Source organism: Indicator indicator, chromosome 32 (genome assembly GCF_027791375.1).
Source record: "Indicator indicator isolate 239-I01 chromosome 32, UM_Iind_1.1, whole genome shotgun sequence".
Taxonomy (NCBI): domain Eukaryota; kingdom Metazoa; phylum Chordata; class Aves; order Piciformes; family Indicatoridae; genus Indicator; species Indicator indicator.
In genome coordinates, this window is record NC_072041.1 from 6,611,819 (window position 1) to 6,632,997 (window position 21,179).

Sequence of the window (21,179 nt, forward strand, 5' to 3'; positions counted from 1 at the left end):
GCCACACAGCAGCCTTAGGGCAGGCAGCAATCCCAAGGCAGGAACCCAGCAATGAGAGCAGGACCCTGCCCGGCTGCCCCAGCTGGCAGGACTTGCTCTGCTAACCACACAGTGTCCCTGCAGCTGCAGCTCCTTGGAGGTGTTTCCTGGAGGAGATGTCCTCTCAGTGAGCCACCCAAGCCTCTCCCTCCTCATCCTCCTTACACGCTGCCGGGGTTGTAGCACAGCAGGTTGAACTCCAGGTTCTCGTCCCAGTGCCGGAGCAGGACGAAGAGCTGCTGGGCTGCAGCCTTCACCGTGGCCAGGCTGGATCCCTGGGGGAAGTCCTGTTGGCTCAGCCACAGGCTGGCTTTGGCTGCCACCAGCTCCCACTCGATGAAGTAGGAAGCTGAGCTGTGCTCCAGCCAAGCCAAGGCCACGGCCGTGGCCCACAGCATCCCCTCCGGCTCCGTCTGCTGCTGCAGCTCGATGTCGGAGAGCAGCTGCTGGACCTTGGAGCCGTCCATCTCCAAGGCCTGGGCGCTGCCAGCGTGCCACTCTGGGGAGGAGAAGCGGCGGATGGTGATGGCTGGGGGGCACAGCTCCTTCTCAGCCTTCAGGGCTTTGGAGATGCTTTCCACGGCGCTGCCCGAGAAGTGGCGCAGGCGGCCGGCAGCCTCCGGCCCCGCGCTGGCACCGCTGTCTCTGGGGGCGGTGGGACTCTTCCCGTGCCCATCAGGGACCAGGAGCTGCTGGCTGGAGCTGGGGCTGTGGTGCTCCCCACAGGGGGTGGTGGTCTTGGTGCTGTAGGAGCTGGAGGGGCTGAGGGCCAGGCGGTGGCAGGTGAAAGGAGATGTCCACCTGAGCTTCTCCATGGGGATGCTGACGGCGGCGCAGAAGGCTGAGTTGAGGAGAAAGGCACCGCAGGCCAGCTGCAGAGAGGCCTGCAAGGCACAGAGAGAAGCTCCAAGGGACCAACCACTCGTGGCAGGCTCAGGAAAAAAGTAGGCATGGGTGGAGCAGCTCTCCGTCTCATGAGCAGAGCACGGGGCATGGCCATGGGAGAACACAGAAGGCAGGGTCCAGGGGGAATTCTCCTGCCCTCTGCTTCCCAGCAGCCCCAACAACACCCAGGAAGGGGCTCCTCACCAGGGGCAGGTAGTCAATGTTCTCATTGTCACCCTCAGAGCTGGCTTCACTCCCTCTGCTTGGAGACTTGCTCATGAACCCTTTGGCAGCTCGAATCAGCAGCCTGGTCTTGTCGAGGGTCAGCCTGCAGGAGGACAAAAAGGTGGCTGTCACCTCCACGCCCCTCCTGATGCCCACCCTCCCCTCCAAAAACCACCCCTGCTCCCCAGACACTGGCATCATGCTTGGTCTCAGCTCAAGCTGCCAGCCCTGGGCTGTCCCTCCTCCCAGCCTTGCTTGTGTCAGCGTTAGACCCATGGTGGTGCAAGGGCAGAGGAAGGTTGGTGTGGTCCTTACCTAGGAGCAAAGAGGCTCTCAATGGACTTTGGAGCTTGTGCAGAAGCAGCAGCCAGGCTCTGTGACAGCCCTGGGAAGAAACACAAAGCTGGGGGTAAAGCAAGGTGCTGCAGGAGGGTGAAAGGGAGCAGAGGCTGCGTGCTGGGACAGGAGGTGGCTCCTGCTGCTGCTGGGCCACTGGCAAAATGGTCACAGCAAGCTCCAGGCTTGGGGCAGAGTAGCTGGAGGCTGCCCAGCAGTGAAAGACTTGGTGGGGTCGGTGGGCAGCAGCTGAAGATGAGGCAGCAGTGCTCAGGTGGCCAAGAAGGTCACCAGCAGCCTGGCTTGGGATCAGCAATGGTGTGGCCAGCAGGAGCAGGGCAGGGATTGTGTCCCTGGACTGAGCACTGGTGAGGCCACACCAGTACTGGGTTCAGTTTTGTGTCCTTTGCTTCAAGAAGGACATTGAGGGACTGGAGCAGGGCCAGAGAAGGGCAACAAAGCTGGGGAAGGGTCTGGAGAGCAGGGCTGGGGAGGAGCAGCTGAGGGACCTGGGGGTGTTCAACCTGGCTGAGGGGAGGAGACCTTCTGGCTCTCTACATCTCCCTGGAAGGAGGCTGGAGCCAGGTGGGGATTGGTCTCTTCTCCCATGGAACAAGTGATATGACAAGAGGGAATGGCCTCAAGTTGCCCCAAGGCAGCTTTCAGTTGGACATTAGAAGAAATTTCTTCACTGAAAGGATTCTCAAAGACTGGCACAGGCTGCCCAGGGAGGTGGTCAATTCCCCATCCCTGGAGGGGTTTCAAAGCCCCAGAGATGTGGTGCTGAGGGCCATGGTTCAGCCCCAGCCTTGGTAGGGTTAGAGAATGGTTGGACTGGCTGAGCTTAAAGGTCTTTTCCAACCCAAACAATTCTGATTCTAAAATCCTCCCTCTCCCTTTGCCTCATTTCTCCTATGTGGACAATGAAATTAAAACACAAACCTGAGTGAATCTAGACCAAAAGAAAAGCCCCCACCAGGCTGTGTCCTTTGCACCTCACAAGGACCCAGGTCTAACTTTAGATCATAAGGTTTTATAAACCCCCCAAAACCTCCACAGTGAAGACCCCAAATCAGAGACCTGCTGCACCTTCACCCTGGCAGGTGCCATCTGCTCCTTCCTTACCTTCAGGGCAGTGTTCCCAGGCTGAGGTGCTGCTCTCCTCCACATCTGCAAGGGAGCAACCACATCAGCAGTGCCACCCAGCCAAACCACCATCACACCAGCAATAGGCTTCCCCAGGGAGGTGGTGGAGTCCCCATCCCTGGAGGGGTTCAAAAAACCTGTGGCCAGGACACTTGGGGCCATGGTTTGGTGGCTGTGGTGGTGTTGGGCTGATGGTTGGACTCCAGGATCTGAGAGGCCTTTTCCAACCCAAGCAGTTCTATGACTCTGTGATTTAGAAGCCTGGTCAGGGGGGGGTGGGGGGTGGGATTTTAATTCAGCAGCAGATGTGGCACGGCCAGACAAGGTCCAACCTGAACTGTCTTCATTAGCAGGGGATTTGGTGACAAGCAAGTGCCTCCCATCCCCTTGCCTCTAATTATCCTGCTTCCAGCCCTCCTGTTGGCTGCCAATTAACTTCCCTGAGCTGTCAGCAGCCACTGCCCGAGATTTGGAAGCTTCAGAGGAAACTGCAGCTCCTTCTCCACCAAAGAACATGGGCCCCAGCCAGACACCTGGCTGATGAGCAGCACACTCAAAGAGAGGAGCAGCAGAGAGCAGGGAAGATGTCCCTCTGTAGGCTAAACCACTGTGGAACAGCAGGAAGGAGACAACCCCCCAAGGACCAATCTTACTCATGCCATGAATTCCATCATCTCCATGCTGGCCACATGTTGGCTGGGGATGTCCAGGAGAAGAGCCACGGTGCCTCCTGCTGCCTGAGCTCCTCTGGCTGCCTTGCTTGGGTGCTGCTGCTTGGCATGAGAAGGGAGCTGTCAGCCTGAGAGGGACTGGCACACACACACCTACTGGAGCTCTCTGTCCAGTTCTGGAGCCTCCATGACAGGAAGGATCTGGAGGTGCTGGAAGGTGTCCAGAGCAGGGCCACGAGGATGAGCAGAGGGCTGGAGCTGCTCTGCTGTGAGGACAGCCTGAGAGAGTTGGGGCTGTGCAGTCTGGAGAGGAGAAGGCTCCCAGGAGACCTTCTTGTGCCCTTCCAGGATCTGAAGGGGGCTCCAAGAAAGCTGGGGAGGGACTTTGGAGGGTGTCAGGGAGTGATAGGACTGGGGGGGATGGAGCAAAACTAGAAATGGGGAGATTCAGATTGGATGTTAGGAAGAAATTCTTCCCCATGAGGGTGGTGAGACACTGGCAGAGGTTGCCCAGGGAGGTGGTGGAAGCCTCATCCCTGGAGGTTTTTGCAGCCAGGCTGGATGTGGCTGTGAGCAACCTGCTGTGGTGTGAGGTGTCCCTGCCCATGGCAGGGGGGTTGGAACTGGCTGAGCCTTGAGCTCCCTTCCAACCCTAACAATTCTGTGATACCAAAGCCTGGGCATCTGTGGGCATCCAGACCTAAGAGCAGACCTTCTGAGTGGCCATGGGGAAGAAGTTCTTGCCACCAAGAGCAGCAGGCATGGTGTTAGGGTCAGCTGTGGCCTGGTTTGGTTTTGCTCCATAGGGATTGCTCCAAGCAAGGTTGCTCAGGGGACAGCCTTCCTCCTAGGGCATCATTGCTCCCCTCCACCAGTCCCCCCTTACCCATGTGGGGGTACTCCACGATGGTGGGCAGGTAGTTGTTGGTGCTGAGGTCCACAGGCATGAATGCTGTGTACTTGCTGATGATGTTGCAGGCCCTGCTGGTGTGGACAGCACTGACCTGGTACCGCCGCCCAGACCCTGCCACGGGAGAGGCACCAGGCTCAGAGACCCTCTGCCCTGGGGGCTCCATCCAGCCCTTGCACCCAGCTCCCACCCTTGGGCTCCCAGACTCATCTCCATCCTTGAGCTCCAAGACCCACACCCATCCTTGAGGTCCAAGGCTCACCTCTATCCTTGGACTCCAAGACCCAGCTCCACCCTCGGGTTTCCAGACCCACCTCCATCCTCAGGTTTCCAGATCCACCTCCATCCTCAGGCTTCCAGACCCACCTCCATCCTCAGGCTTCCAGACCCACCTCCATCCTCAGGCTTCCAGACCCACCTCCATCCTCAGGCTTCCAGATCCACCTCCATCCTCAGGCTTCCAGACCCACCTCCATCCTCAGGCTTCCAGACCCACCTCCATCCTCAGGCTTCCAGACCCACCTCCATCCTCAGGCTTCCAGACCCACCTCCATCTTCAGGCTTCCAGACCCACCTCCATCCTCAGGCTTCCAGATCCACCTCCATCCTCAGGCTTCCAGATCCACCTCTATCCTCAGGCTTCCAGACCCACCTCTATCCTCAGGCTTCCAGACCCACCTCTATCCTTAGGTTTCCAGACCCACCTCCATCCTCAGATTTCCAGACCCACCTCCATCCTCAGGCTTCCAGACCCACCTCCATCCTCAGGCTTCCAGATCCACCTCCATCCTCAGGCTTCCAGACCCACCTCCACCCTTGGACTCCCAGATCCACCTCAATCCTGGGGCTCCATGCCCAGCAGGGATCGGATCCCTCTAAACTCTGCCTACTACTTTGCCTGCACAGCTGCATTTTGATGGAGAAGAAGTTGGACCAGACCCAGGGATATGTGCAGCCCAGAACAGTGATGTGTGGCTGCTAAACCCTCTGAGTTTGATGCCACCTCCCAGCTCCAAGTGACTAACTCCTTCAAATCAATCCCTGTCACCCAGCGTGTGAAGCAGGGGAGCACAGAGGAGCATGAACTCAAGCACCTTCATGTGCTTGAAGGGCAACCAAGGTGGGGAAAGGTCTGGAGAACAGGGCTGGTGAGGAGCAGCTGAGGACCTGGGGTGATCAGCCTGGAGAAAAGGAGGCTGAGAGGAGACCTTCTGGCTCTCTACAACTCCCTGTTGGAGCCAGGTTGGTCTCTTCTCCCTTGTATCAGGTGATAGAACAAGAGGGAATGGCCTGAAATTGTGCTGGGGGAGGTTTAGGTTGGACTTGAGGAAAAATTCCTTTGCTGTAAGAGTGGTCAGGGATTGGAACAGGCTGCCCAAGGAGGTGGTGGAGTCCCCATCCCTGGAGATGTTCAGGAAATGTGTGGCCATGGCACCTGGGGCCATGGTGGTGGTGGGCTGATGGTTGGACTCAATGCTCTTGGAGACCTTTCCCAAGCCAAACAATTCTGATTCTGTGAGCAGCAAGGCTGCAGGAGCAGGAGGCAGGTGGAAGGCAGCTGGAGGGGGATCTCGTGGGGGAACTGCATGAGCTCTTCCCTGTGATTTCCCTGCTGCCTGCCCAGCTGGAGAGGCTGCAGAAGCTGCTGGGAAGCCTCATGCAGGCAGGGTGAGGGGTGGCCAGGGGCTGCACCTTACCATGCTCGATTTCACACTCCTTCTCAGCCAGCTGCTCCAAGTCCCTGATCACCGATTTGGCTGCCAGGTGGTGGAAGGTCTCACTCCACAGGTCTGTGTCATCATCCCCCTGGCTCTCCCTCTCTTGGAAGAGAGGGTGGATGTCAAAGGTGACCTCCCACTGCACAGGCTCGTTGCTCCTCAGCCCCTTCACCACTGCCTTGCAGAAGTTCCTGGGGGAGCGTGGGGAGCTGCGGGCAGCGCCCGAGGCCAAGTCCTGAGGCTCCCAGTCAGAGGAGGTCTCTGTTTCAAAGGTGAAGGAAGGATGCTGGGCAGACTCTGCAGAGAGGGCAGGGGTGGGCAATTAACCCCATCCATGATGAGTTCCCCTCTGCTGCACCCAGGAGCTGTAATTAGTGCTTCCTGATTCCCAAGTGGTGGCACAGAAGGTGATGGCCACAGCTCCAAAGCCCCAGGACAGGCTGGTGAGGCTGCCCCTGCCTCTCCCTCTCCCCCAGTAATGGTAGGGCTGGGGGGAATGGAGCAAAACTAGAAATGGGGAGATTCAGATTGGATGTTAGGAAGAAATTCTTCCCCAGGAGGGTGGTGAGAGACTGGCACAGGTTGCCCAGGGAGGTGGTGGAAGCCTCATCCTTGGAGGTTTTTGCAGCCAGGCTGGATGTGGCTGTGAGCAACCTGCTGTGGTGTGAGGTGTCCCTGGGCATGGCAGGGGGGTTGGAACTGGCTGAGCCTTGAGGTCCCTTCCAAGCCTGACAATTCCATGACTCTGTGGCACAGCACCAAAGCCCCAGGTCAGGCTGGTGAGGCTGCCCCTGCCTCCCCCTCTCCCCTCTCACCCAGGTCTCCAGGGCTCCTGCTCTCCGAGGAAGACCTCAGGCTCATGCTGGCATCCAGTGGCCCCAGGCCCCTTCCCTGCAGTCCATCTGGCTCTGCTGGGATGTCCCCATCATGGCAGAAGGACACACAGCTATGGTGGAGCAGGGATGGCCTTCGGGCTCCTGCCCCCAGGATCCTCGTGGCAGAGGCTGCAAAGGGCTGGGAGCAGAGCAGAGGTCAGGGCTGGAGCTGATGGCTTGGACCTGCTCTGTCCCACTAGGAAATATTAAATCCAAAATACATATAATCATACATTTGATTACAGTCCCTTCTGGTCCCACCTGCCCCCTGCCACATCCCAATGTCAGATGCCACCAATGGCCACACCAGGCCCTACCCTGCTCAGCCCCATCTGGGATCCATGCCCAGCCAGAGCCCTCCCTCAGACCTGCCAGGTGTCCCCGAGGGACCCTGGACCCAGGGGCTCCTTGCAGACAGGCAGGAGGTGAAATATGAGTTCCATGCCTCCAGACATTTTAATGACTTTGCTTGGGAACCAAAGGAAAGAAGAGAGACAGAAAGATCAAGGACCAGTTGCTTAGTAACAGAGGGAGAGAGGAGCAGGGGATGGGGAGAAGGGAATTTTTATCTTTTTCTTTTTTTTTTTCACCAGGCTGTTTCTCCACTTTCAGGAGACATAAATCTCCCCTCCAGCATCTCCAGTGCTGCACCCCACATGGATGTCCCCACTCTGGGGCTGTTTCTCCCCCCAGATCCCAGGGCTGAGGGCAGGTCCCCCTAAACCCAACAGACTCTCTGTCTTCTCAGCACAACACTAGTGAGGGACAGAGGTGGGACAGAGGTGGGACAGAGGTGGGACAGAGGTGGGACAGAGGTGGGACAGAGGTGGGACAGAGGTGGGACAGAGTGGTGGATCCCAAAGGTGGAAGGAAAGATGAATTCTGTGGGTGGAAGTCAAGAGTGTGGTCTCCTCCACCACCCAATTTTTGATGCTTTATGAGACCACCAGCAAAAAAAACCCAAACAAACCAGGAGGCAGGCAGGTCCAGGAGCTACTTACCAAGTGAGAACTGAGATATATTAAAGAGAGAAGCCCCTGCCAGACCCTTCCAGTTCAAAACCTTCTCATTCTCCTGCTCACCTCTTCTCCCAGCCAGAGGAAGCCAGCCAGGAATGGAGCTGGGGGCTCCAGCTACCCATTGCCAGCTCTGACCTTTCCTTCCCAGCACACTGCATGTGGAGACAAGTTGGGGGCTCCCATTCACACCCCCAGAAATGCCAAGGCCCTGGCAGCTGGAGCTGGGAGCCCTCACAGCACGTGGGACAGCAAAACCAGGCTGCAATTAATTACTGGAGCAGGATGCATGCTGAGAACCATCCCTGCCCTCCAGAAGGGAGCCATCTCCATCCCTGCCTTCATGCTGAGCATCCTGTGAGCAGGAGGATGCTCTGTGGACCTTCACACTGCAGGCAAGGTCACTGGTGCCCTCAAAACCTGCCACTGCTCCCCTCTGGCCAAGCAGTGCTGTCCCCCACCCTCTGCTGCAGCCACAGGGCAGAGGTCTTCTTCCCTCACCCTTCTTTCCCTTCAACCTTCTCATCTCAACCTCACCCCCAGCCCTTCCTTCTAACCCTCAGCAAGAGAGAAACCAGAGCCCCAGACATCTCTGCTCCAGGTTTCCATGGGAACAAAAAGTGCTGCTGCTGGTCCTCCCAGCCCTGCAGATGCTGATTTCAGAGCTGAGCATCCCAACTGTGCCAAGGGTGGGAGAAAACCATCCCCACCCTTCCACACAGCAGCTGAAACACCTCCCTGAATGTCACCTGCTGACATGGCACTGCTCAGCAGATGTGTCACCACCCAGTGCTGTGAGCCCAGCCAGAGCAGTGGGGGATCTGCTTTGGGACTGAATTCCTCTTGCCTTGCAGGACACAGGTGTGCTGCAGCCCTGAGGAGAGTTTGAAGCACGTGGGCAAGCTGGGGAAAGAAGAAGAAGGAAGCAGAAGCAGCCTGGGGCTCAGAGCAGCAGCAAGGGGAAGCACAGGTCACCTGCAGGAAGGTGGTGAGCAAAGCAAAGCCAAGCTCCCAAGGGCAAGCATTGCTGTGGGGCATCAGGACAGCATCCTGCTCCCTGCTTGGCTTCTGTGCTGCATGCTTGTGATGTGCTGCAGCACAGGGATCGAGCTCTTCTCCCAGGGAACAAGAGGAAACAGACTCCTGTTGCACCAGAGGAGGTTTAGGTTGGACATGAGGAACAATTTCTTCCCCAAGCTGCCCAGGGTGGTGGTGGAGTCCCCATCCCTGAAGGGGTTTCAGAGCTGTGAAGATGTGGTGCTGAGGACATGCACCTGGCAGTGCTGGGTTAAGGGTTGGACTCAAGGGCCTTAAAGGTCTCTTCCAGCCAAAAAAATTCAGTGGTTCTATCATTCTGTCTCTCAGGACTAGAAGGAGCCAGGCTCTGTCCCTTCTGCATCTCAGCTTTAGCAGGAGCCAGGCTCTGTCCCTTCTGCATCTCAGCTTTAGCAGGAGCCAGGCTCTGTCCCTTCTGCATCTCAGCTTTAGCAGGAGCCAGGCTCTGTCCCTTCTGCATCTCAGCTTTAGCAGGAGCCAGGCTCTGTCCCTTCTGCATCTCAGCTTTAGCAGGAGCCAGGCTCTGTCCCTTCTGCATCTCAGCTTTAGCAGGAGCCAGGCTCTGTCCCTTCTGCATCTCAGCTTTAGCAGGAGCCAGGCTCTGTCCCTTCTGCATCTCAGCTTTAGCAGGAGCCAGGCTCTGTCCCTTCTGCATCTCAGCTTTAGCAGGAGCCAGGCTCTGCCCCTTCTGCATCTCAGCTTTAGCAGGAGCCAGGCTCTGTCCCTTCTGCATCTCAGCTTTAGCAGGAGCCAGGCTCTGTCCCTTCTGCATCTCAGCTTTAGCAGGAGCCAGGCTCTGTCCCTTCTGCATCTCAGCTTCAGCAGGAGCCAGGCTCTGTCCCTTCTGCATCTCAGCTTCAGCAGGAGCCAGGCTCTGTCCCTTCTGCATCTCAGCTTTAGCAGGAGCCAGGCTCTGTCCCTTCTGCATCTCAGCTTTAGCAGGAGCCAGGCTCTGTCCCTTCTGCATCTCAGCTTTAGCAGGAGCCAGGCTCTGCCCCTTCTGCATCTCAGCTTTAGCAGGAGCCAGGCTCTGTCCCTTCTGCATCTCAGCTTTAGCAGGAGCCAGGCTCTGTCCCTTCTGCATCTCAGCTTTAGCAGGAGCCAGGCTCTGTCCCTTCTGCATCTCAGCTTTAGCAGGAGCCAGGCTCTGTCCCTTCTGCATCTCAGCTTTAGCAGGAGCCAGGCTCTGTCCCTTCTGCATCTCAGCTTTAGCAGGAGCCAGGCTCTGTCCCTTCTGCATCTCAGCTTTAGCAGGAGCCAGGCTCTGTCCCTTCTGCATCTCAGCTTTAGCAGGAGCCAGGCTCTGTCCCTTCTGCATCTCAGCTTTAGCAGGAGCCAGGCTCTGTCCCTTCTGCATCTCAGCTTTAGCAGGAGCCAGGCTCTGTCCCTTGTGCATCTCAGCTTTAGCAGGAGCCAGGCTCTGTCCCTTCTGCATCTCAGCTTTAGCAGGAGCCAGGCTCTGTCCCTTCTGCATCTCAGCTTTAGCAGGAGACAGGCTCTGTCCCTTCTGCATCTCAGCTTTAGCAGGAGCCAGGCTCTGTCCCTTCTGCATCTCAGCTTTAGCAGGAGCCAGGCTCTGTCCCTTGTGCATCTCAGCTTCAGCAGGAGCCAGGCTCTGTCCCTTCTGCATCTCAGCTTTAGCAGGAGCCAGGCTCTGTCCCTTCTGCATCTCAGCTTTAGCAGGAGCCAGGCTCTGTCCCTTGTGCATCTCAGCTTCAGCAGGAGCCAGGCTCTGTCCCTTCTGCATCTCAGCTTTAGCAGGAGCCAGGCTCTGTCCCCTTCTGCATCTCAGCTTTAGCAGGAGCCAGGCTCTGTCCCTTCTGCATCTCAGCTTTAGCAGGAGCCAGGCTCTGTCCCTTCTGCATCTCAGCTTCAGCAGGAGCCAGGCTCTGTCCCTTCTGCATCTCAGCTTTAGCAGGAGCCAGGCTCTGTCCCTTCTGCATCTCAGCTTTAGCAGGAGCCAGGCTCTGCCCCTTCTGCATCTCAGCTTTAGCAGGAGCCAGGCTCTGTCCCTTCTGCATCTCAGCTTTAGCAGGAGCCAGGCTCTGTCCCTTGTGCATCTCAGCTTCAGCAGGAGCCAGGCTCTGTCCCTTCTGCATCTCAGCTTTAGCAGGAGCCAGGCTCTGTCCCTTCTGCATCTCAGCTTTAGCAGGAGCCAGGCTCTGCCCCTTCTGCATCTCAGCTTTAGCAGGAGCCAGGCTCTGTCCCTTCTGCATCTCAGCTTTAGCAGGAGCCAGGCTCTGTCCCTTGTGCATCTCAGCTTCAGCAGGAGCCAGGCTCTGTCCCTTCTGCATCTCAGCTTTAGCAGGAGCCAGGCTCTGTCCCTTCTGCATCTCAGCTTTAGCAGGAGCCAGGCTCTGCCCCTTCTGCATCTCAGCTTTAGCAGGAGCCAGGCTCTGTCCCTTCTGCATCTCAGCTTTAGCAGGAGCCAGGCTCTGCCCCTTGTGCATCTCAGCTTCAGCAGGAGCCAGGCTCTGTCCCTTGTGCATCTCAGCTTTAGCAGGAGCCAGGCTCTGTCCCTTCTGCATCTCAGCTTTAGCAGGAGCCAGGCTCTGCCCCTTCTGCATCTCAGCTTTAGCAGGAGCCAGGCTCTGTCCCTTTGCATCTCAGCTTTAGCAGGAGCCAGGCTCTGTCCCTTCTGCATCTCAGCTTTAGCAGGAGCCAGGCTCTGTCCCTTCTGCATCTCAGCTTTAGCAGGAGCCAGGCTCTGTCCCTTCTGCATCTCAGCTTTAGCAGGAGCCAGGCTCTGTCCCTTCTGCATCTCAGCTTTAGCAGGAGCCAGGCTCTGTCCCTTCTGCATCTCAGCTTTAGCAGGAGCCAGGCTCTGTCCCTTCTGCATCTCAGCTTTAGCAGGAGCCAGGCTCTGTCCCTTCTGCATCTCAGCTTAGCAGGAGCCAGGCTCTGTCCCTTCTGCATCTCAGCTTTAGCAGGAGCCAGGCTCTGTCCCTTCTGCATCTCAGCTTTAGCAGGAGCCAGGCTCTGTCCCTTCTGCATCTCAGCTTCAGCAGGAGCCAGGCTCTGTCCCTTCTGCATCTCAGCTTCAGCAGGAGCCAGGCTCTGTCCCTTCTGCATCTCAGCTTTAGCAGGAGCCAGGCTCTGTCCCTTCTGCATCTCAGCTTTAGCAGGAGCCAGGCTCTGTCCCTTCTGCATCTCAGCTTTAGCAGGAGCCAGGCTCTGTCCCTTCTGCATCTCAGCTTTAGCAGGAGCCAGGCTCTGTCCCTTGTGCATCTCAGCTTCAGCAGGAGCCAGGCTCTGTCCCTTCTGCATCTCAGCTTTAGCAGGAGCCAGGCTCTGTCCCTTCTGCATCTCAGCTTTAGCAGGAGCCAGGCTCTGTCCCTTCTGCATCTCAGCTTTAGCAGGAGCCAGGCTCTGTCCCTTCTGCATCTCAGCTTCAGCAGGAGCCAGGCTCTGTCCCTTCTGCATCTCAGCTTCAGCAGGAGCCAGGCTCTGTCCCTTCTGCATCTCAGCTTTAGCAGGAGCCAGGCTCTGTCCCTTCTGCATCTCAGCTTTAGCAGGAGCCAGGCTCTGTCCCTTCTGCATCTCAGCTTCAGCAGGAGCCAGGCTCTGCCCCTTGTGCATCTCAGCTTTAGCAGGAGCCAGGCTCTGCCCCTTCTGCATCTCAGCTTCAGCAGGAGCCAGGCTCTGCCCCTTGTGCATCTCAGCTTTAGCAGGAGCCAGGCTCTGCCCCTTGTGCATCTCAGCTTTAGCAGGAGCCAGGCTCTGCCCCTTCTGCATCTCAGCTTTAGCAGGAGCCAGGCTCTGTCCCTTGTGCATCTCAGCTTTAGCAGGAGCCAGGCTCTGTCCCTTCTGCATCTCAGCTTTAGCAGGAGCCAGGCTCTGTCCCTTGTGCATCTCAGCTTTAGCAGGAGCCAGGCTCTGTCCCTTCTGCATCTCAGCTTTAGCAGGAGCCAGGCTCTGTCCCTTCTGCATCTCAGCTTTAGCAGGAGCCAGGCTCTGTCCCTTGTGCATCTCAGCTTCAGCAGGAGCCAGGCTCTGTCCCTTGTGCATCTCAGCTTCAGCAGGAGCCAGGCTCTGTCCCTTCTGCATCTCAGCTTCAGCAGGAGCCAGGCTCTGCCCCTTCTGCATCTCAGCTTTAGCAGGAGCCAGGCTCTGTCCCTTCTGCATCTCAGCTTTAGCAGGAGCCAGGCTCTGTCCCTTCTGCATCTCAGCTTTAGCAGGAGCCAGGCTCTGTCCCTTCTGCATCTCAGCTTTAGCAGGAGCCAGGCTCTGTCCCTTCTGCACCTCAGCTTCAGCAGGAGCCAGGCTCTGTCCTTTCTGCACCTCAGCTTTAGCAGGAGCCAGGCTCTGCCCTTTCTGCATCTCAGCTTTAGCAGGAGCCAGGCTCTGCCCCTTGTGCATCTCAGCTTTAGCAGGAGCCAGGCTCTGTCCCTTGTGCATCTCAGCTTTAGCAGGAGCCAGGCTCTGTCCCTTGTGCATCTCAGCTTCAGCAGGAGCCAGGCTCTGTCCCTTGTGCATCTCAGCTTTAGCAGGAGCCAGGCTCTGTCCCTTCTGCATCTCAGCTTTAGCAGGAGCCAGGCTCTGTCCCTTGTGCATCTCAGCTTCAGCAGGAGCCAGGCTCTGTCCCTTCTGCATCTCAGCTTTAGCAGGAGCCAGGCTCTGTCCCTTCTGCATCTCAGCTTCAGCAGGAGCCAGGCTCTGTCCCTTGTGCATCTCAGCTTTAGCAGGAGCCAGGCTCTGTCCCTTGTGCATCTCAGCTTCAACAGGAGCCAGGCTCTGTCCCTTCTGCATCTCAGCTTCAGCAGGAGCCAGGCTCTGTCCCTTGTGCATCTCAGCTTTAGCAGGAGCCAGGCTCTGTCCCTTGTGCATCTCAGCTTTAGCAGGAGCCAGGCTCTGTCCCTTCTGCATCTCAGCTTTAGCAGGAGCCAGGCTCTGCCCCTTCTGCATCTCAGCTTCAGCAGGAGCCAGGCTCTGTCCCTTCTGCATCTCAGCTTTAGCAGGAGCCAGGCTCTGCCCCTTGTGCATCTCAGCTTTAGCAGGAGCCAGGCTCTGTCCCTTCTGCATCTCAGCTTTAGCAGGAGCCAGGCTCTGTCCCTTCTGCATCTCAGCTTTAGCAGGAGCCAGGCTCTGCCCTTGTGCATCTCAGCTTTAGCAGGAGCCAGGCTCTGTCCCTTCTGCATCTCAGCTTTAGCAGGAGCCAGGCTCTGTCCCTTGTGCATCTCAGCTTTAGCAGGAGCCAGGCTCTGTCCCTTCTGCATCTCAGCTTTAGCAGGAGCCAGGCTCTGTCCCTTCTGCATCTCAGCTTCAGCAGGAGCCAGGCTCTGTCCCTTCTGCATCTCAGCTTTAGCAGGAGCCAGGCTCTGCCCCTTCTGCACCTCAGCTTTCCCTGCTCCTCTGAGAGTCACATACCTGGAAACCCACCTGCCAGGGCTCGGGGCTGATCTGCTGCAGGTCCTGCAGGTGTGTTTTCCGAAGGGGGTTTTTCAGCAGGGTGGTCCCAGGGTCACTGGCTGTGGGCAGCTTCCTGCAGGGCTCCTGGTCGGCGATCTGCGTGGTGCTGTACGCACGCCTGCGGGAGGAGGCCTTCACCTCTGCTCCTGCATGGGGACAGAGAGGTCAGCTCTGGTCTGGGGCTGGACCAGCATCATCCACCCTTGGGTCATGGTGGGAGAGAGGATCAGCTCTGATCTGGATCAGCAACCACCATCCACCCTTGGCTTACCCTTGGGTGAGGAGCCCACCCCTGTGGTCCTCTCTAGGCTGAGAGGGCCATGCTCAGCCCTGGATAATTTTAAACAAGGCAACTAAAGCACAAAAGGAAACAGGAGTCTACCCTCAAACCCCTTGGGAAGTCAGGAGAGCAGACTGAGGAGGTTTTGTCTGAGCTGTTCCCAGCCAGAAAAAAAAAAAAAAAAAGAAACAAAAAACCCTGACTGCATTTTCCCAAACCTCCCTGGAGAAGACAAAGGTTTACTAATGAAATTTCATTAGCAGAGACATTCTCCTGTCAGAGCAAGAGTAAAACTTCATTTGGAAAGGCAGGATTGCTCATCACTTCTGACAAGGCTGAGGGCACAGTTCCTCTCTGAAGGGAAGGGAAGAACATCCCAGCAGGAAAGCTGGGGAGGGACTTTTGACAAGGGCTTGCAGTGCTAGGATGAGGGAGGGATGGCTTTGAGCTTGAGGAAGGGAGATTGAGGAAGATTAGGAAGAAATTCTTTCCAGTGAGGATGGGGAGGCACTGGAACAGGTTGCCCAGGGAGGTTGTGGATGTCTCCTCCCTGGAGGTGTTCAAGGCCAGGCTGGATGAGGTCTTGAGCAATCTGGGCTTCCAACCCAAAGCATTCTAAGACTCCAAGGATTCCTTGGCACATGGGAATGCAGCCAGCTGTGGGGTGCAGCCTGCTTTGTGCCACATGTTTCTGGCAGAAGCTGAACTGGGATGGTGAGGAGCCTGGGGACAGAGCTCCAGATCCCCTCTCCTGACCACAGATTTCAACATCAGCACTCACTGGCAAGTGACTGCTTTGCTGGGACAGCCCAGCTGAGCTACCCCTTTGCTGTCCTCTCCTCCACACAGCCAGGGGCAGCTTTGTAAATAACGATGTGACCAAAGCTGGAGCTGCTTTGGAAGTCCCCAGGGAAGCCAATTCAGCAGCACTTCCCTCGCTTTCCTGACAGCTTTGGGTAAAGCATCCACAGCAAGCAGACTCACTCAAGCCTCAGGAGATCTGTCAAGCCTCCTGCAAAGCCCTCTGGCTCTTTGGGGAGGCATTGATTTGTCAGAGAAGCAAACTCTGGGACAGAAGGTGGATGAGGGAGACAGGGGCTCGTAGAGAGGAGAACCTGACCGGTGTCTGTGTCCGACTCTCCCTCGGGGTCTCTGCCCACCACGAGGTGGTTGGGGCCACACTCGGTGGGGCAGCAGCTCTCTGAGTCTCTGGAGTGGTTCCAGCTCTCCATGCCTGCTGCCTCCTCCTGGGAGTGGAAGAACACAGAGCTGCCTGACTCCTGGGAGCGCATCATGCTGTACCGCCGCCGCTTGTCCTGGGGGGAAGCAGAGACAGGCAACAGGTCCCACCACTGCCTGGGCACCAGCTCTGAGCTCCTCTTTCTGCCTCATCTCTCCCCCACCAGCTCCCCTGAGGACAGGGAAAACGAGCAGGAGACCCTTCCTGACCACACACAAAGAGATGAGACACCCACATGGACACCAGGCTGAGGCCCCATCCCTGGAGACACTCAAGGTCAGGCTTGATGTAGCCCCTGGGCAGCCTGACCTAGTTGGAGGTGTCCCTGCTGGCTGCAGGGGGGAGGGAGGGGTTGGACAAGATGCCCTTTGAGAGTCCCTTCCAAGCTGATGCAGTCTGTGAAGCTGTGACCCCCAACCCTCCCAGCCCAGGGTGGACTCACAGATCTGGGGTTGGAGAGGTAGGCGGAGGTGTCGCAGACGATGCTGTAGCCCACCAGGTGGTCTCCAGGGAAGAGGCAGCTGGTGTTGAGGGGGGAAACCAAGACCTCAGTGCTCTCAGGGAAGACCCACTCCACAGACACATCACTCAGGACTGGTGCCATGGCCTTCTTCAGTGACCTGATCATCTGAGGCAGAAAGCAAACACGCTCCAGGTGGGGCAGGGAAGGGCACAGAGCCACAGCTGAGTCCTCTCCCGACCTTAGGTGGGAGCCTGCTCCCTCTCAGACTGCACAAACTGTTCCAGCTAAACGTGAGGAGGCTCTTCTTCACTTGGAGGGTGGTGGAACACTGGAGCAGGCTGCCCAGAGAGGTGGTGGAGTCATTTCTGGAGTCATTCAAAGCCCACCTGGACACCATCCTGTGCAAGCTGCTCTGGCAGGGAGGGGGTTGGACTGGATGATCTCCAGAATTCCCTTCCAACTCCTAGCATTCTGTGATGCTCTGCCCCCCACCTCAGCTCCCCCAGCCCCTTGGCATGGCTCTACCAGCCCAGGGCTGATCTCACACCACATTTCCCCAGCTCAGAGTAAGGACAGAGCTTGTGGCCAGAGTTGTCTTGCTCTGGCCTGAGCCAGCACCTCCTGCTCCACACCAGCACCTCCTGCTCCACACCAGCACCTCCTGCTCCAAACCAGCACCTCCTGCTCCACACCAGCACCTCCTGCTCCACACCAGCACCTCCTGCTCCAAACCAGCACCTCCTGCTCCACACCAGCACCTCCTGCTCCAAACCAGTACCTCCTGCTCCACACCAGCACCTCCTGCTCCACACCAGCACCTCCTGCTCCAAACCAGCACCTCCTGCTCCACACCAGCACCTCCTGCTCCAAACCCCCACCTCCTGCTCCACACCAGCACCTCCTGCTCCACACCAGCACCTCCTGCTCCAAACCCCCACCTCCTGCTCCAAACCAGCACCTCCTGCTCCAAACCAGCACCTCCTGCTCCACACCAGCACCTCCTGCTCCACACCAGCATCCAGCAGAAGTTTTTCCACCTTCATTTGTCCAAGCCCCAGCCCTGCCCCACACCCCAGCTGCTGGCTTTGGTCCTCACTGGCACAAAACACTGCAAGGCTCTGCCAGCTCCACACGTGGAGAAGCCCAAGATCCATGAAGATCTCACAGCTGAACCTCCCAGGGAGGCATCTACAAGAGCTTATCCTGCACGCCAGGAGAAAAAGGAACACCGGCTTCAGAGGCAGAAGAGCTCAGATGTTCCCTCTTGTTCCCAGGCTCAGGAAGACACACACCAGGCTGTGCTTTAGCAGCCCATTAATTGATGCCTCCCTCTGCTGAAGGCACCGAGCCGCACGCCCTGTAAAGCTCTTTATTAATAGCTCCGTCAAAGAAAAGCAACCCTCCCTTCCCTGCCTTTGCTTTCCATTTCCATCACAATCGCTGACGCTCTTCTGGCTTTGGTTGGGGTTTTTGTGTGTGTGTGTGTGTGTGCTCCATGGTCCTGCTGAACTCCTCCTTTTCAGACCAAGGCGGTTGGAGCCAGCTCTTTGCAGCTATTTAGGAGCTAAAGACCACCCAGCAGACGACAGGCTGGGCTCCGTGCTTTGCACCAGAACCGTTCTTACACCACGTTTGAGGCTCATCAGCCTGCTCCATCTTCATGGGGTGAGTGCAAATCAAGACTCTCTCCCCCCCACCATTTTTTTTTTTTATTTTTTTTTTTTTTTGGCTTTCAAGTCAAAGCTTAACAGGCAAAAGCCACGGCAGCGTCTTCCTCTCCCTCAGACCTGGCTTCTTCCAGCCTCAGCGCCACCAGGGCTGAACCTGGCTTCAAAACTAATTGGCTGCTTTGATGCTGGTTGCTCTGCCCTGGCTGGTGGCTGAGGCAGCAGCTGCCTTTGAAGCCCAAGCTGCTGTATGGTGGCTATCACTTCTCCCCAGCCCCACGCAGAGGGTAAACACACCCTCCCCACTCCCTCCCACAGCCGGAGATGAAGATGCTCTTTCATCCCCTCCCCTCCCCCCATCCTGCTCGCCCACCTGCTGCTGAGTGGGAGTTGGAAAAAGCAGCACCAGGGAATAGGAGGGAGCTGTGGCCTCCCCCTCGCTGAACCAGAGCATCCCTACAGCCTTGTGCTCGAGAACGGGGTGAGGGGTTCAGGGTAAAGGAGGGAGGTCCAGACCAGATGGAAGGAAGAAATTGTTTAGGTTGAGGGTGGTGAGACCCTGGCCCAGGTTGTCTGGAGAGGTGGGAGATGTCCCGATCCCTGGAACCATTCCAGGTCAGGTTGTTTGGAGCTCTGAGCAGCCTCCTCTGGTTGCAGATGTCCCTGCTGGCTGCAGGGGGGGGGGGAGGGGGTTGGACTCGCTGAGGTTCAGTGCTCCCTTCCCCCACAACCATTCCGGTGGTCCCTCGGGAGCAGGCAGCCCTACCTTGGGCTGCAGCCTCTCGCCCTCTGCCAGGAACTCAGCGATGCCCCTGGACACAGCAGCCAGCCCCCCAACCAGCCTCCTGCAGGCGTTGGGCCCCATGCCGAAGCTGTAGCAGCTGCAAAAGGACAGGGAGGGTCAGGAGCCAGGGGGGAATCCATCCCAAACCCCAGCCCTACACACAGCTCTCCCATTCCCTGCAGGCAAAAGACATTCCCCCACCCCTCACCCCCTGCTCCGTGGCTCCATCCCCCTGCTCTGCACTCATCCAGCATGTCTGGAGGAAAAGCAACCAGCTCCTCTTTTTAGGTGGCTGGGAATGGGCATCCCCCTCCTTTAAGTGGACCTCAAAGCCCTTCCCTGAAGAGCAGCCTTCAGCTGAGGCTTCCTAGCAGGACTCCAAGCCCTTTGCCTCCTCTGCTTTGCTGCCAGCTCAGCTCTCTTGCCTCAGCTCTCTTCCCCGGGGTCAACAGCACTAAGGGTCCAAGTAATGAGCTCAGCTCAGTTAAATCAAAGCTCTGCTGAAGGAAGGAGGAACCAGCCCCGGGGAGGCTGTTCCTACAACTCCCAGCTCGGAGAGGCAGGATTTGGGGTTTGGCTGAAGGCTGCAAAGCCAGAGCCCAGCTGGAGCCTAGGGCAGGAGCGAGCGGTGCCTGGTGGGGATGGATGTGGTGGGAAGCCAGGAGGGATGGGGCCAGGTGGGATACAGCATTCAGCCAGGGGCTAAGGGACACAGCACCTTCAGCAGCTTCTGCACAAGGAGCTCTTCTCCTCAAGGTTTTGGATGCCCAGCTGGTTGCAAACCTCAGCTCAGCTCAGCCTCACCCCCCTCTTAACTAAGGCTCTGCTCTTCTCTTGAGGCTGGGGCCACACACACACCTTGGTGTTGCCTTCCAGGGGTCAGCCAGGACCACAACCAAACTCTGACTGCATGGAGCCCAACCACCACCATCCCTCCAGCAGAGCACAGGGTGGGCTGTGCTGTACACTGAACAAAACCCTCATGGGGCAGCTTCCCTGACAAGCCCTCAAGTCTGAGGGCTGGAAGAGGACTAAGTTTGTCTCTTTTTTTTTTTTTTTCTTTATTTGATGCCCCTTAAAGAGGGAGAGGAGAAAACCAGCAGAGCAGCTTGGAACTCAGTGCACAAATTAGCTGCAGCTTTTGTGTGTGTGTGTGTGTGTGTCTTTTTTTTTTTTTTTTTTTTGCATTGCTGTCTTTCAGCACATTCAATGCTGCACAGCCCCATCCTGGAAGCAGCTGGGGCCAAACCCAGATGTGCTTTGGGGAAAAAAAAAAAAAAAAAAAGAGGACAAAAAAAAAAAAAAAAAAAAAACAAAAAAAAACAAACCACTAACACACCCCCCCCCCCCAAAAAAAAAAAAAAAAAAAAAAAGAAAACAAGCAAGGAAGATTGTTGGTGTGTCAATCCCTGCTAGCAGGAAGCATCAGACGAGAGCCTGTGAAGTTGTCAGCCCAATTATCCTGCTTTTGATTGTTTAAAAAGCATCTGAACTTCTGGGATCTGTTCCAAACCCTTTGAGGTTCTCCCGTGGCTCGTAGCAGCAATCTCTCCTGCCTCTTTCTCTCTCTCTCCCTCAGCAGCAGGGCTGTCTGTGAGCTGGAGAAGCTCATCCCCCACCCCGTGCCAGGCTTTTTGCCCCTACCCCGAGGCAGGCAGCCAGCCCTGCTGCTTCCCCCCCCCCGCGCCGCGCCGTCCCGTACCGGGTGGAGCAGGAGTGGTTTCTCAGCAGCTCCAGGACCTTCCCCGTGTTGCTGACGGCTCCGTCGGTCAGCAGGAAGAGCAGGCGGGGGTGGCCCCTGTGGATGGGCTGCCTGATGATCCACTTCAAAGGAGATAAGATGTTGGTGCCGCCCATATCGGCTCGCATCCTCCCGACGCTCTCGCAGGCGATGGCCAAGCTCTCCTGCCCGAAGGAGCAGCAGAATCACAGAATTCCAGAGTCCCAGCATGGTGGTGGGGTTGGAAGGGAGCTCTGGAGATCATCCCCTCCAACCCCTCCTGCTAAAGCAGGGCACCCCCAGCAGCTTGCCCAGGAGCACAATGGTCAGAGGGGGTTGGAGTCTCTCCAGAGAAGGAGACTCCACAACCACTCCAGGGCTCCAGCATCCTCACAGCAAAGTGTTTCTGCTCCTGTTCAGATGCAGCCTCCTGGGTTCCAGTTTGTGCCCATTGTCCCTTGGCCTGTCCCTGGGCACCACTGAGCAGAGTCTGGCCCCAGCCTCTTGCCCCCAACCCTTCAACTCTTGCTGAGCATTGCTCAGCTCCCCTCTGGGGCTGCTCTTCTCCAGGCTCTCAGCCCCAGGGCTCTCAGCCTTTGCTCCTCACAGAGCTGCTCCAGGCCCCTCAGCAGCTTTGGAGCCTCCACTGGACTCTCTCCAGCAGTTCCCTGTCTCTCCTGAACTGGAGAGCCCAGAACTGGACTCAGTACTCCAGCTGTGGGCTCAGCAGGACAGAGTG

At 57.3% G+C, this 21,179-nt stretch overlaps 1 protein-coding gene across 1 annotated transcript in view; it reads right to left on the minus strand.

Annotated features, from left to right (window-relative positions):
• Positions 1-200: 200 nt before the first annotated feature.
• The window catches only part of VWA5B1 (von Willebrand factor A domain containing 5B1), a 43,777-nt gene continuing 22,798 nt past the window's right edge, over positions 201-21,179 (minus strand). The window contains exons 12-24 of the mRNA XM_054394852.1: positions 20,423-20,625; positions 18,703-18,817; positions 16,249-16,434; positions 15,687-15,882; positions 14,245-14,432; positions 6,746-6,944; positions 5,910-6,227; positions 4,189-4,326; positions 3,285-3,404; positions 2,611-2,655; positions 1,465-1,534; positions 1,129-1,252; positions 201-923 (exon numbers count right to left, since the gene is read on the minus strand). Of these exons, the coding sequence (XP_054250827.1) occupies positions 201-923; positions 1,129-1,252; positions 1,465-1,534; positions 2,611-2,655; positions 3,285-3,404; positions 4,189-4,326; positions 5,910-6,227; positions 6,746-6,944; positions 14,245-14,432; positions 15,687-15,882; positions 16,249-16,434; positions 18,703-18,817; positions 20,423-20,625 (2,625 nt within the window). The remainder of the gene's footprint in view (positions 924-1,128; positions 1,253-1,464; positions 1,535-2,610; positions 2,656-3,284; positions 3,405-4,188; positions 4,327-5,909; positions 6,228-6,745; positions 6,945-14,244; positions 14,433-15,686; positions 15,883-16,248; positions 16,435-18,702; positions 18,818-20,422; positions 20,626-21,179) is intronic.